This window comes from Piliocolobus tephrosceles, chromosome 8, assembly GCF_002776525.5.
Source record: "Piliocolobus tephrosceles isolate RC106 chromosome 8, ASM277652v3, whole genome shotgun sequence".
NCBI lineage: Eukaryota > Metazoa > Chordata > Mammalia > Primates > Cercopithecidae > Piliocolobus > Piliocolobus tephrosceles.
In genome coordinates, this window is record NC_045441.1 from 26,366,954 (window position 1) to 26,383,250 (window position 16,297).

Here is a 16,297-nt window from a genome sequence, read left to right on the forward strand (position 1 = left end):
GGCCTCACGCGTTAAGAGAGCTTCAAAAACTGAGAAGCTATGCCAGACACTGAGAAATGGGATCTAGTGAACCTAGTATTAAAATTACTAAAACAAACTCACCCCTGGTTTTTAAATATGCTTGTTGTAGTAAACATGATGTAAAGTGGGCATTTTGTTGATTTCAGGCCACCCGTGTGATGTGGACACCACCTCTCCGTGAAAGTTTTTCCTATCCATTCTTTGTACTTCAGATGTGTATTTTAACTTTGATTCTCAGGTAACTTTGATTTATAAAATGAAGGCAAATACATTATAATTTAAGTTTCTTAAAATATACTTCAATTCAGCACTTTGGGAAGCTGAGGTGGGCGGATCACTTGAGTTCAGGAGTTTGAGACCAGCCTGGCCAACACGGTGAAGCCCCGTCTCTACTAAAATACAAAAATTAGCCAGACATGGTGGTGTGCACCTGTAATCCCAGCTGCTTGGGAGGCTGAGGCAGGAGAATTGCTTGAACCTGGGAGGCGGAGGTTGTAGTGAGCCGAAATTGTGCCACTGCACTCCAGCCTGGGCAATAGAGCAAGACTCCCTCTAAAAAAATTGTATATGTATATACTTCAACCTATGAAGTTGTAATTACCAAGTTTAGACCATTTTTTAGTTATTTTAAAAGTAAATTGAGTATAGAGTTAAGAAAATAATTCAAAATTGCTATGTAAAAATGGCTGTCCATTTAAGAGTGTAGGCTACAGGTTTTAGATAACTACAGTATGTTTTAATAAACCAAAATGTATGTGTTTGTATATAGTTTGCCAAGATTCAAAAGTTTTTGAGAAACAGTTACATTTTCTCTTCAAAGTTTAGGTACTCTGACATTGTTTTCTAACCTGTGGTTTTGATGACTGTGCCATGAAAAAAGTGTTCTGTATGCAAACGAATTTGGGAAATGCAAAGTTAGATGGATAAGGAGTACATATTTTGTCTTATTTATGAAGCATTTCTGAACAACCAATGTTTCCAGCAGGACAACCAGTTTCATTTCAAAGTTTTTTTTTTGGATACACTTTTTTGGTAGGGATTACATTTATAAGCATTTTAGATATTTAAGAGGTCTGAGAAATGAATAAAAAACCCCGTAAGTGGTAGGTAGTATAAATAGCCTTATCAGAGAAATAAGTTTAATAGAATACTAATGAGAACTCACTGAATGAAATAATGATCACTATGTCCTCCAAACTCCCAGAGGACCCCATTCTTCACCTACTAGTCCCTGGCAGATTCTGCGTTATATAAAAATCATTTGTTTGTCTTCCTTATTTTTTAAAACATTAAAGGTATGAATCATCCACACATACATAAATTTTTATTTATTTATTTAGAGATGAAGTCTTGCTCTGTCACCCAGGCTGGAGTGCAGTGGCACAATCGGCTCACTGCAACCTCTGCTTCCCGGGTTCAAGCGATTCTCCTGCCTCAGCCTCCCAAGTAGCTGGGATTACAGGTGCACACCACCACCCCCAGCTAATTTTTGTATTTTTAGTAGAGGCAGAGTTTTACCATGTTGGCCAGGCTGGTCTCAAACTCCTGACCTCAAGTGATCCGCCCACTTCGGCCTCCCAAAGTGCTGGGATTACAGGTGTGAGCCACTGTGCCCAGCCAGTTATATGTATTTAAAAATACCACTGGTGCACACATCGATGCAAATATTTGTGGCACTCAGATAAAGCTAATTGAAGAGTGGTAAATAGTAGTGTACTGGGGTAGCACAAACTTTGAGAATGGAGCAGGCTAACTTCTGATTTCTTATCAACCTGACGAGTATATTCTGGGGTTGAATTTGGATTTAGGAACCTCCTCCTCATTCAGATCTCTAAATCTTTGCTCTACACTTTGCCTTCTCTCAAAGATTAGGTGATGGAAGCTGCCCATTCTTCATCACCCCTTGCTATTCATTCCCAGTTTAATTCCTAGGAAGGTGGGTTATTTTTATTTTTTTTGAAGTAATATCAGTCTGGTCAGTCAGGGGTTTCATGGAATAAAAAGTCTTAATTAGAACATTTAGGGTTGTATCATTGAGAGCATGTGCTATACTCTGTATCTTAGTCAAAAGTAATTTTTGTTTGAAAAATACAAGATTACAAAGTACATAATGAGTATTTTATGATAACAGTAAACAATATGAACATGTAGAATTTTGTTTTTGAAAATTTATATACGATTGTACAAAGATTCATCAAAATCCAACACAGCATTTATAAAAGGAACAGTTACTGTTTTATTATTTATGTAAAACATTTGTGTTTCTTTTTTCATGTCTAAAAGTTATTGTAATTCTCTGTGGTAAAAGATACTGGTTCCCAATACATCTCAGTAATGGAGAATGGACAATTTAAACTTTCACACGCTTCAACTGAATTCTAGAATGATTTTTTAATTTTTTAAGATTCCTTTTCCTCAAATTTTTCCCATAGTTGTTAACTTATTACTTTGTCAGCATTTACATTTCTCTTCAATGTTTTTGGAAACAGAAAAGTGGTGGTATATAAAGTTGTTGCTACACATACAGGAGAAGCATGTTGAGGTGTGCAGGGGCAGCGCCGCATCCTATTTTCTGACCTCCTTGCTGGAGTATTAAATTTCTAATATCATGCATATGTAGAGGAAAACAAACTTTTGTATTTAAAATATTTAGTGGTAAATTACAATGTTATTTTTAAAACTCTAATTTTGATTGCTTCATGCAAGGCATGAAGTATTTCAAGTTCTTTTTAGTATGCTTTAAAAAGTTAACTATATTTGGTTGTATTATAGTAAAGGTAATGGAATAATTTAGATTTATCATTTTGCAACTAGTCTTTCTTTTCAGTGACAGCCTATTTTTAGGGTGAAACTTATTCGTATCAATTCTCTCTATTAAGGACCTCGAGCAATGATAGAAGACCCTTCGTTGCACTCTGTCTTTCAAATGTGGCTTTTATGCTTCCCTGGGAATTTGCTCAGTTTATACTTTTTACACAGGTAAGATGATTTTTTAAATTAATTTTTATTTTTATTTTAAGTTCTGGGATACATGTGTGGGATGTACAGGTTTGTTACATAGGTAAATGTATGCCATGGTGGTTTTTGCACCTATCAACTCATTACCTAGGTATTAAGCCCAGCATGCATTAGCTGTTTTTCCTAATGCTCTCCCCACCCCATACCCCGACAGGCCCCAGTGTGTGCTGTTCCCCTGCCTGTGTCCATGTATTCTCATTGTTCAGCAACCACTTATAAGTGAGAACATGTGGTGTTTGGTTTTCTGTTCCTGTTGCTGAGGATAATGGCCTCCAGCTCTATTCATGTCCCTGCAAAGGACCTGATTTCGTTCCTTTTTATGGCTGCACAGTATTCCATGGTGTATATGTACCACATTTTCTTTATCCAGTCTGTCACTGATGGGCATTTGTGTTAATTCCATGTCTTTGCTATTGTTAATAGTGCTGCAATGAACACATTTATCTTTGTAATAGAATGATTTATATTCCTTTGGGTATGTTAATTAAGTTGAATGCAAGATGTCCTTGGTTGTTTCCATAGAAATTTTTAAATATGGTTACATTTATGCCCTAAAAGATTTTCAAAATAGGGAATAAAGTTTACATAAAAGTATGATTTTTATGAAATAATATAATTCCACATTCTTTTACTGTATTAGTTAGTTTGACAGATTTTAAGGCTCGACATGTGAGTTTTTCTATTATTTTTATTCACAAATGTTATTTTTGGTGTTTGAGATATTATCTGTATATAACTACCTATAGATTTTCCTTTTGTCCTGGTGATCATTCTGGGTGCCAAGCTACACAGCATTCTAAGGGCCAATCCTACTCTTCACAGCAGGACGTTCTGCTTCCAATCCAGCTAAATGTTGGCTGTTTTGTCTGTGGAGCAGAATTTTACCTGGCACCATTTCTATGAGCTTTAATCATAAAGCTCATCATTGCTTAAGTGAGCTGAGCCCATATCCTGTTTCTAAAGCAACTACATAACTAGTACCAAGAAACTGAACTGGGGAAGCAGAGAGTAAATGGAGAATTTTGAGGAAATTTCATGATACTAAGATTTTCCATCAGAGCTCCTTCCTACATAATAAATACTGATGATAATAATAATACTCTATATTGGAAGTGAGAAATTCTGCCAAGAAGTCTTATGCTGCCAATAGCCTACAAAGAATGAAATTATAACCCCAGCTCAATTGGTGCTGCATGTTTAAAGTATTCCCTCTGCTTTGCTTCATAATAGTTGGCTCCTTTCAGGTTATAACATGGACATATTCTATGGTTTTCATTATTTGCAAATGCCAACAGAGTAGAATTGGTTTTTAGTGAGCAGCACTTCATTGCAAGCACATTTATTAATCCAGTGGTACTGATGCAACCAAGCAGCTCTTTGGGGCCAGGCACGATGGCTCATGCCTGTAATCCCAGAACTTTGGGAGGCTGAGGCGGGTGGATCACGAGGTCAGGAGTTCAAGACCAGCCTGGCCAAGATGGTGAAACCCCGTCTCTACTAAAAATACAAAAAAATTAGCCGGGCAAGGTGGCAGGCTCCTGTAATCTCAGCTACTTGGGAGGCTGAGGCAGAGAATTGCTTGAACCTGGGAGTTAGATATTGCAGTGGGCTGAGATCGCGCTACTGCACTCCATCCTGGGTGACAGAGTGAGACTCAGTTCCAAAAAAAAAAAAAAAGGGGGGGTCTTTGGGTAAGTTTGATATTGCTGTAATGATTTTCTAGCCATTCTCTGGATATATACTAGGCTTTTATTTTTCTTTACTAGTGTATATAGTTTTGTTTGTATTTGTGCGTTTCATGCTTACAGAGGGATAATTCAATGTTATTTTCTGGGTGTAGTTTAAGATTTTATTCTTAATTGTGTTTTTCATAGATGAAGATTAAACTTAGTTCATTGTGCCACCACATATGGCTAATTTTTTAATTTTTTGTAGAGATGAGGTAGCACCATCTTGCCTAGGCTGCTCTTGAACTCCTGGGCTCAAGCAGTCCTCCTATCTGGGCCTCCCAAAATGCTGGGATTATAGGCATGAGCCACCATGCCTAGCCCAATTTTTTTTTATGACTTCTGTGCTCTCCTGGAGTTTTCTATCCTATCATTTATTTCCTTGAACATTTGAAGCATAGTTTAAAGACATATCTGATTGCACCAGACACGTGTTTGAGTGATCTCCGAGCTAAGAATAGTTTTTATGTATTTAAAGGGATATAAAACAAAAATGAGAAAGAATATACAAGAGACTGTATGTGACCAACAAAGCATAACATACTTATTATCTGGCCTTTTATATAACAAATGTGCTGATCCCTGATATAAATCTTTTGTGGATCTGTTTCTATTGTGTTAGTGATAGTGTCTTATCTTCATCTATGCTGGGTTATTTTTGATTTGGTGCTGGACATTATACATGAAAAATTGGAGAGGTAATCAAAAGCACTAATTAATCTTGAACCACCTTCATGCAATTAGATTGAGATGATCCATAGATGGGTTTCAGTCTTTCTGAGAGCTGCTTGATTTCTGGTTCACTATTATAGTATGGCCTTTTGAAACTCCAAACTAAAGCACCCTTCTTGGTGCACTCTGAGTGCTGAATCTGCTGAAATGTCTGCTCAGCTTGCTGGTCTCCCAACTGCCTCTCAACTGGCAGGCATCTGCCTCTGTTGAAATTGGCAGATACCTCTGAGAGAAAAGTGGTCCCAAATGTCATGCTCATTGCTATAGATTGCCATCTATCTTTTTAATTCCTCAATTGCTCTGTTCATAATCTGTGGCTTTTATACATATTTTTAAAATATTTTTATTTATATATTTATGTTTTTCCTGGACATTCTAGTTCTTAGTGGGAAGGTTGGTTCAAATTCCTTTGCTTACCATTATTAGAAATGTAGCCCTCCTCTTATATTTACTTTGCCTATGAATAGTAAAGTGTTAGTTTTCTATACTTTTTTTCACTTTTGCTTTTTTGTGTTATTTCAGATAGCATCATTATTTCCCATGTATGTTGTGGGATACATTGAACCAAGCAAATTTCGGAAGATCATTTATGTGAACATGGTAACATTTTTAATATATATAAGTCAGATGTTAAGATAGGTCCTCGGAGTTTATAAAATCGAAGTGATTCTGTTTTATAGGGTACCCCTTCTTTGGTAATATTTAATACATATGGTACTGGTGATATCCAGAAGGAAAACTGGAAATGTATATTATAGATGTCATATTATAATAGATTATACTTTCAACTAGACTATAGATGTGTTTTATTCTCTAAAACGTTTATGTTTTATTTATTATTATTATTACTACTTTTAAAACTGCGTTTTCTTTCTCAGACATGAGATTTTAGCATTTTGCCTGAATGACACTCTAACTGAAATTTTATATTCTTGCAATTTTGTTTTTGGCTTAGGTCCCAAACATAGCTTCCTTAAAAATATAAAAAGTTAGTAAAGCTTCATAAATAATAGAAGTTCTGAAGTCTAACAAAAATAAGATTAGTAAAACTGATATTTATAACTAAGTCTTTCTTGTTATATTACTCCATTGTTAAAACAGTAGAAATCATAGACTTATTTTTCATTTTTCCAAGTAGCAGATGGAGAAGAAGTGAAATTCTGCCAGATAGAGTTTATAGTCTTGAATTTTAATACTTACAATGTAGCAGTGACTTGAAATTCTATTATCATTTGGCCAAGAGTTATTCATCTTTATGCAAATAGATTTGCATTACAAATGGCTATATACCTACAAAATATGCATTATGCCAATATATGTAATAACCATAAAATGTATTTTTTTCACTTTTTTTTCAGATTTCGGTTATCCTTAGTTTCATTTTGATGTTTGAAAATTCAATGTACTTCTCTTCTTATTATTCTTCATCTTTATTAATGACGTGGGTAAGTATTTAGTTCATAAAGTTGAGTTTTTTTTTTTAAACCTACCAAATAGCATGTTTTTCTGTCTAAAACAGGTATAAGAGAATAAATAGGCCCTTTCCTGATTATCATTCAACATGACACAGTTCTTCCCAAGCAAACCTTTTTGTCTGTCTTATCCTTGAAAAATATTATAGTAGGAAGTTTTTCTTTTTAAGACAACGCCCAAGTAAATATTTAAAAATTATCATAAAATAATAAGACTTACTTTAATCATATCCCATTTTATGATAAAAATGACTTCTTTCTCCTAAGTCACTTGAGGAGGTTAAGTACTCATTGCAGTGCCACTGCCACTGCCCAGAACATTTTTGGAACTCCTCTGAGTTTCCTTCACAGATACGGCACATTCTTTAGAATGTCTTCACTGGTGGCAAATCTTTGCCTTTCAGGAGTGGATTTGATTTTTCGAAATGACCAAAATTTTGTGAATATTTTTTGTGATTGGGCTGGGTAATACAGACCTTACTCAAATGATGGTGTGACAGTAAAGTCATAAGACTGATTATTTGCACCTATAACTAAATTATTTCCGAAAGCAGTTTAGAAAGTGTAGTTCCAAACTACTTTGAGCAATGGCAAGATAATTAGAATAAGTGTGTAGTCTCCTCACAGGAACTACATGGAATGACATTTTTGGATATGTGTTTGGAAAGGTGGTTTGGTAAATCAGTTCTATTACATTGTAGTTATACTTCTGATATCTATAAGCTAGAGCCTAGAATATTCCCCTGTACCTCCCATCTCCACACTGATCAGAAATGATACCAACTACAGTAACGCCAAAATATAGCCCTTTTCCATGTATGGTGCAGTGGTTTAATCTTTTGGTATTTCCCGTATGTTTTAACGTTTTTGCTTTTCATATTGTTTTTCCCTCATAGTAATTCCTCCTCTTTCTCTCCCAGAAAAAATGCTCTTTCTTTCCAACATTTTGTCAAACTATTTCACCATTATAGAGTAGAGGACTCCTAATAGTGTGCTTATCTACCTCTTGTAATGAATTTTTTTTTTATTTTGAAATATAGTACAGATAAAAACTGCATAAAGCAAAGGTTTTGTGTGCTGACTTAGTGCTGGCTAATACTGATGAGTACAATCTCCCCTCAGTGTCTGCAGGGATTGATTCCAGGACATCCCCAACCCCTGTGGATACTAAAATCTGCAGATGTTGAAGTTCCTTATGTAAAATGGTGTGTTATTTGCATATAACCTATGCCCATCTTCCTATGTACTTTAAATCATCTCTAGATTACTCTTGTCATCTAATGCAATATAAATACTATGCAAATAGTTGTGTACTGTATTGTGTTTTCATTTGTACTTTTTAAACTGTTGTATTATTATTATTTCAAATATTTTCTTTCTGCCATTGGTTGAATCTGCAGCAGTTGGAACCCATGGATGTGGAGGGCTGACTGTGTTATGTATCATGTGGCAAACATTCCTAAACTACCATTATATCAAAATTATAATTTTCTAAATGAGTGTAAAAGCCCTCCATGTGGCCTGTCCCAAAGCACTCCCTTGTACTGCCCTAAAACAACAATGACTGTCTTGATTGCTATGATAGTAACTTCCCAGCATTCCTTTTTAGTTTCATCACTGAAGTTTCTCTTTTTGCTATAAGTTTCCTGCATATCTGCCTGGTTTTATCCTCATGAATTTTATTTGTTGAAGAACCGGAGTCATCACATGTGGAAGATTTCATGGTCCAGATTTTGCTTTTTGAGTTCTTGTGGTGTAGCTAAGCATGGTCCTTTGTCTCATGGTATAGCTTAATATATTAGAAACCATATCTGAAACTTGGATTGCTTCAGGCTTGATCACTTTGGTAAGTCTATAGTATTGTTCTTCCATTAAAAGGCACATAATGTCTCTCTTTATGGTACTAGCCCTCAGTGCCTTATGATGGATCTGTTAATTCAATAGGGATTGCAAAGTGGTCACATTCTAATCCGTCATCTAAAGTTCATTTAGGAAAAGTTAAGTAGGTGTTGATTTACCTCTTTATTTGCAAGTTTTAAAAATAATCAATTGATTCCCTGTCATCTTCCAAATGTGGGCTCTTTGGACTGTGTATGTGTGTGTTTAAGTTTCATTAGGAACATAAGGATTTAAACATTTTTGATGTATTTCAAGTTAATTGAAATTATTATCTTTACTTATTCTCAGATTGTTTCATTTTTGACCAGGGGAGCCTCTTTAGGTTTCTTCTAAGTTCTCTGACATGACCCTGGTGGTCTGATAGCGTACTTGTGTCATGTATGACAAGTTTTTCCAGGTCTCTCTTGTGGACTCCTGTCCAAAACCTGGAGGAAGCCATTCCTGCGAGACACCCTCCTTGCCTTTATTGGGGAAATGGTGTTTTTAAGACCGCAGTCTGGGACCCAAGGATACTCATTGCTACTGAGTAGGTCATTGTTTCTAGGCCTTCTTAGTGGACAGAGCTAGGAAATATCATAGGGTGCAGGCTCTCTCTTTAAAAATCTGCCATGAAAATATGTGTGTGTGTGCATGTGTGTGCGTGCATGCATTTATGGTAAACTAGCTCACAAGTTCTGATGGATATTTCCAAATCAAATTCAAGAATATAGGGTTTTTACTTAACTCTTTATACACATTTATGTATCAGCAGTCTTTACGCTGTTATCTCCTAGTTATCTTGGTTATTTTAGTCTTGTTCTACAAGAGAATTCCTTCAATTCTGATGTGTTTGTCACAGTTTGTTTTGTCACCTTTTACTTGAAAGTTAAGTTGACTCTGTGTAAAATTTTTGTCTCTTTCACTTTTACTCTTTTCTTTTGTTTCCTTTCCTTTCCTTTTCTTTTTTCTTTCGTTTTTTCTTGATGGAGTTTCACTCTTGTTGCCCAGGCTGGAGTGCAATGGTGCCATCTTGACTCACTGCAACCTCCAACTCCTGGGTTCAAGAGATTCTCTTGCCTCAGCCTCCGGAGTAGCTGGGATTACAGGTGCCCACCACCATGCCCAGCTAATTTTTGTAGTTTTAGTAGAGACGGGGTTTCACCATGTTGGCCAGGCTGGTCTCAAACTCCTGACCTCAGGTGATCTGCCCGCCTCTGCCTCCCAAAGTGCTGCGATTACAGGTATGAGCCACCATGCCCAGCTGTCTCTTTGAATACTTGTTTTACTTCTGTCCAAAAGGGTGGCTAATTAAAAGTGTTAGAAGTTTTGATATGTTATAAACGTATCACTTTCTCTTGAATACTTTTTATCTTATTTCTTTTTTTATTTCTAAAAGTTTCTTCTCGTTCTCGTCACCTTTCGTAGCTCCTAAGGCAGTATTATTATGTTCATTTCCTCATATTCTTTCTAGCTTTTTGTGTCTGAAATTATTTTTGTTTTAATTCAAATTATTTGATTTCTGTCAGCTCATTTCTCAGTTTTTCTAATTTTGATTTGTGTCATTCTTTCACATATTTTAGTATTTTTAAATGTCTTATTTTAAATGGCCCATTTTGAAATGTAAGTTTTCTTTAATTATTCAGTCTATCATCCTTAAGTAATGGTGTTAGCCATAGGATTTTTCAGAGAAGCCCTTTATCAGGTTGAAGAAGTTCCCTTCTGTTCAGTTTGCTGAGTTTTTTCAAAAATGAATTTTGAAGATATGATATAATCATATAATTTCTCTTTTCTGTTTTGTTAATGTGCTGCATTATTTTGGTTGATTTTCAAATGTTAAGGCATCTTTGCATTCCTTGAATAGACCTCACTTTGGTCATGCTGTTTTATTATTTTTTGTTGGATACAGCTTTCTAAAATTGTGTTTATGATTTTGCACCTAAGTTCATGACAATAATTGGTTCATAGTTTTCTTATGACATCTTTGTCTTTTTTGGTTACATGGCAATGCTGGCCTCATAAAATCAGTTATGAAGTGTTCTCTCTTCCCCAGTTTTCTGAAGAATTTGGGTAAAATCATTATGATTGCTTCCCTAAATATTTGGTAGAATTTACCAATGAAGCTATCTAGGACTTTCTTTGTAGGAATGTTTTTAACTACAAGTTGCATTTCATTAATAAGATATACAGCTATTCATGTTATCCATTTCCTCTTGAGTGAACTTTGCTTGTATCTCTAAAGGAATTTTTAAATTTTATTTATGATGTCAAATTTATTGACAAAGGCATAATATTTTATATCTTTTATGTATCTATAGTATCTGTAGTGATAGTTCCTCTTTCATTCCTGGTATTAGATGTTTGTGTTCTATTTTGTTTTCTCTGATCAGTCTGGTTAGAGGTATATCAATTTTATTAATTTTCTCAAGGAACCAGTGTTTGGTTTCATTGATTTGCTCTACTGTTTTTGTTTTCTGTTTCATTTGTTTATACTCGATCTTTATTGCCTCATTTCTTCTGCTTACTTTGGGTTTTGCTCTCCTTCTTTTCTAGTTTTTTTGTTTGTTTGTTTTTTTAAGGTATAAAGCAAGGTCATTGACTTGAGAACCTTCTTTTTTTTTTTTTCTTAAACACAGGTGTTTAGTGCTATAAACTTTTCTCCAAGCACTGCTTTATCAGCATCCCACATATTTTGATAAAGTGCATTTTAAAATTTGTTTCGTGTTATTGTCATACATTTTACTGAAACATATGATATAGAAATCTCAATGACTTTTTGTTTTTATTTAAACAAATTACCTTTTAAAAGTATTTGAAATTTTTAAAATGTTATATATTTACCCTGTAGTTACCATTTTCAGTGCCTTTTACTTGTGTACAGCCAGATTGACCTACTGTCTTCCTGCTGTCTGAAAGACCTCCTGTAACATTTCTTTTAGTGCAGATCACCTGGTCATGAAGTCTTTATTTTGCCTTCATTTTTGAAAGGTATGTTTCCTGGGTGTAGAATTGCAGGTTAACAGCAATTTTCTTTAAGAATTTAAAAGATGCTGCTTGACTTCTCTTGTTGTTTGCATTTTTTTCTTATGAAATCTGTTGACATCCCTACACTTTCATCTGTAAATAATATGTTAGTTCTCTAGCTGTTCCCAGCTAGATATAAATTTTGTGTTTACCACTGATTTTGAGCAGTTTGTTTATATAATGTGCCTTACTATAGTTTTCTTTATGTTTCTTGTATTTAGGATTCTTTGAAATTCTTAGATCTTTAGATTTACAATTTTTATCAAATTTGGAAAAATTTTGGCCATTATTTCTTCAAATATTTTTCTGCTTCCCCACCTCACTTTCACTTAGGGACTCTCACTACATGCATATTGGGCTGCTTGAAATTGTTCAGTGGTTCATGGAGCCTTTGTTTATTTTTGTTCTTTATTTAATTTTGGATAGTTACTATTGCTGTCTCTTCAAGAGCTCATTAGTTGCTTTTCTGCAATATCCAACCTGTTGTTAATCACATCCAGTGTATTTCTCATTTAAGTCATTGTAGTTTTCATATCTAAAAGTTCCTTTTGGATCTTTGAAGTATTTTTGTGTCTCTAGTTAAATGTTCTCTCTCTGTTACCACTTCTTCACCATGTGTAATACGGTTATAGTAAGAGCCTCAGTGCCTCCACCTGCTAATTCTGTCGTCCGTGTCAGTTTCAATTAATTGTTTCTTCTGCTCATATCAGGGTTGTGTTTTCTTGAGTGTTTGCATGCTTGGCAATGCTTACTTGGATGCCAGGCTTTGTGAATTTTACTTTGTTAGCTGCTGGGTATTTTCTTATTCCTAGAGATATTCTTGACCTTTTTCTGTGATGTAGTTAAGCCACTTGAACATAGGCTGATCTTTCTGGGCCTTGCTTTTAAGATTTATTAGCTGGAATTAAAGTAGTGGTTAGTTTATGGTTAATATTGCTCCACTCAGAAACAAACTCTTCCATGTAGACTACCTGATGTGCCCTTTGGCTGCACCATTTTATATTCCCACCAACAATGCATAAGCATTCCAATTTTTCTACATTTTTGCCAAGATTTGTTACTTCTGGTTTTGTTTTGTTTTATAATGGCCCTCCTAACAGGTTTGAGGTGGTATCTCATTGTGGTTTTGATTTACATCTCCTGATGATTAGTGATGTTGAACACCATTTTAAATACCTGTTGGACATTTGTGTTTATTCTTTGGGGAAATGTTTATTCCCCAAATAATAAACATTTTTGCTCATTTTTAATAGAAATATATATATATAGATTTTGCTATATTCATCAGAAATACTGGCCTGTAGTTTTCTTGTAGTATCTTTTTCTGGATTTGGTATCAGAGTAATGCTGGCCTCATAAAATGTGTATAGAAGTGTTCTCTTCAGTTTTTGGGAAGAACTTGAGAAGGATTGATATGAATTCTTATTTCAATGTTTCACAGAATTCTCCAGTGAAGCCATCTGGTTTGAAGTTTTCCTTTGCTGAGAAACTTTTTATTACTGATTTACTCTCCTTATTAGTTATAGGTCTGTTGAGTTTTTTTGTGTGTTTTCATAAGTTTCTCTTGGTAGGTTGTATGTTTCTAGAAATTTATTTCTCATAAGTTATCTAATTTGTTGGCATATAATTGTTCATAGCTGTCTCTATAATCTATTTTGCTTGGTATTTTGGTTTTTTAGGGTGAGAAAGTAAATGTGATTCCTGTTATACAAACTTGGACAGAAGCAGAAGTTTCATTCTGATTGATTTTAGTTACTTTGGGTGAAACATTACCATATTTCAATGAGGACAATATATATATATATAATTATACTCAGAAAATATTCCTCACTATTCCTTCCAGCCCATTCTCTCCACCTTTCTTTTTACCCTGTTACTGCCTGTTCCCTGTAAGAAAGAAATCTCATTAGTTTTCTAGTTGACCCATTTAGTTGGGCTTTTTTGAGTTCTAGTAACTGTTACATGTATATTTTTTACATCTCCTCTTATATTAAAGATAGTCTTTTGTACTGTTTTTTTTTTTTTTTTCATTTAACAGCCTATCCTGGATATCAGTTCATAGAGATTTTCGTCATTCTTTCTGGTGGCTTCCTAGTGTTCTACTGTAGATTTACTGTCATTCAGTCACTCTCCTATGTCTGGGCATTTAGGTTGTTGCCTAACTTTTGCATTTACAAACAATGTTGCAATGAGTAATCTGATACATTTATATTTTCCTGTTGGAAGTTCAGTAATCCTGGCTCACTTTGGAAATTTGTACACCAACTAAATGATACAAAATTTGAATCTAAATCTAAATAATATGCAAGTCCAAGAATTCAGTTTCTCATGAGAGCACTGTTTTCACCCCAAACTTGGGAATAAACAAATAACCTATCAACTCTTAGAGATGGTAGGTGAAGTATTCCTAGTCACTGTGTGTCTTAGTCAGTTTGGGCTATTATAACAGAAGTACCACAGACAGGATGGCTTAAACAACAGGAATTTATTTCTCATAGTTCTGGAGGCTGAGCAGTTCAAAATCGAGGTGTCAGCTGATTTGGTTCTTGGTGGAAGCCCTTTTGGTGGTTTGCAGACAGAAGCCTTTTTGCTGTGTCCTCACGTGGTAGAGAGAGACATCAGCTCTCTAGTCTCTTGTAGCATGAGCACACTAATCCCATTCATGAGGGTTCACCCTCATGACTCAGTTACTTCCCAGAGGCCTACCCTCCAAACACCATCACACTGGGGATTAAAGATTCAGTCTATGAATTTCAGGTGGACACACATACTCAGTCCATAGCACTGCAGGTATAGTTTTTGAGGACCCTAGCTTTATGTATTAGTCTCAATTCCAACTTCTTACCTTGCATAGACCCAAGGCCTCTTCTGCTGCCCTCCCCTTACAATACAAACCTATAGTTGTAACCTTATTCTACAGGCCTTTATAAACACTGCCAGGGGTGGTGGTTCTCTGCTAATTAATATTGTATTTTTTAAAAACCACCTTTTTTCAAGCATCAGAAAAGTTCCTTCTCTTTCACATGAGTATACACTTTTTAAACATGTTTAAATATTTTATTTGGCAGTTTGGAGAAGAAGGATTTTCATATTAGTTTAGTTCACTAATGTTGCTGGATAACTCACATACAGACTTGCATGGATGCTGTCATATGCTTATACACCGTTTACCTTTGTAGAGGAATTATCCTGCAGAAAACGGCCAGGGTATCTAAGGGAGGAAATAATGAGGCAACTTTTTGACACCCAAACCATTTAAGTCTCACCTCAAGGAAATTTGCCATGTCCAAAATTTAAAATCAACAGTTAAGGAGGAAAATGGCTGGTGATAGCTGAGATGGAACAGGGTGGCTATATAATTTTTGAAATGTACCATTTATACAAAATATGAATGTTAATTGTATTGAATTGTTTCATTCTTCCCTTATGTGCATTTTAGGCAATAATTCTAAAGAGAAATGAAATTCAAAAACTGGGAGTATCTAAACTCAACTTTTGGGTAAGATTCAATGTTTTTAATGCAGTTTATTTAAATTCTACTTTTTATTTCTATAAACTGAACACAGTTAATAATCTTTAAAATGCTAATGATTTATAGCTAATAAATAGCTACTGACTTAAAAATAGCTACTATCTAAGGTAGATAGATACATAAGGAAATAGTCCTTAGCAAGGACTAGAAATCATTTTCAAGAAGTTAGCACACGTATTGCACAACTCACTTCCAGGCCACTCTTCCTTTATGTTTCATCCTGCTATATCCACACAGCCTTGCTTTTTAAAATGTGTTTGTCTTGAGTTTCTCTGTTTAGCTTCAATTAACCTTCCCTTCAAAATAACTCATTTGTAGTTTCTTTCCAGCTTTCTCCTTTTCTTTCCTCTGCATCTATCCATCATCTATCTCTCTTTCCTTCTGCTTCCAACTTTAGACTCTATTACTTTCGTCCTTTTAACATTTTTCCTCCAGTCTCCCAGCCCCTTCTAATTTGAACTCAGCCACTACCTAATCTTTGCTTGGCTTCTTTCCAAATATGCAGATGGATGGCCCATATTACCTCTATGGTTTCCTAGTGAAATAGGTTATTAGGCAGGAGGGCAACTCCTAAATTCTCTTAATATGAGACAGATGATATTCTTTTTCTCTGGTCTGTGATGTACTTCTATTAAAAAATAAACCCTGGGCCACACACAATGGCTCATGCCTGTAATCACAGCACTTTGGGAGGCCAATGCGGACAGAGAGCTTCAGCCCAGGAGTTTGAGACCAGCCTGGGCAACATGGCAAAACCGCGTCTCTACAAAACATAGAAAAACTAGCTGGGCATGGTGGCATGAGCCTGTGATCCCAACTACTCAGGAGGCTGAGGTAGGAGGATTGCTTGAGCCCAGGAAGGTTACAGTGAGCCATGATCACCCCACTGCACTCCA

At 35.3% G+C, this 16,297-nt stretch overlaps 1 protein-coding gene across 1 annotated transcript in view; it reads left to right on the top strand.

The window, feature by feature from the left end:
• LOC113219987 (putative C-mannosyltransferase DPY19L2P2) overlaps nucleotides 1–16,297 on the top strand; it is a 37,423-nt gene that overhangs the window by 10,412 nt on the left and 10,714 nt on the right. Inside the window, exons 5-9 of the mRNA XM_031935959.1 lie at nucleotides 168–259; nucleotides 2,901–3,000; nucleotides 6,021–6,098; nucleotides 6,857–6,943; nucleotides 15,309–15,368. Coding sequence (XP_031791819.1) covers nucleotides 168–259; nucleotides 2,901–3,000; nucleotides 6,021–6,098; nucleotides 6,857–6,943; nucleotides 15,309–15,368 — 417 coding nt within the window. The remainder of the gene's footprint in view (nucleotides 1–167; nucleotides 260–2,900; nucleotides 3,001–6,020; nucleotides 6,099–6,856; nucleotides 6,944–15,308; nucleotides 15,369–16,297) is intronic.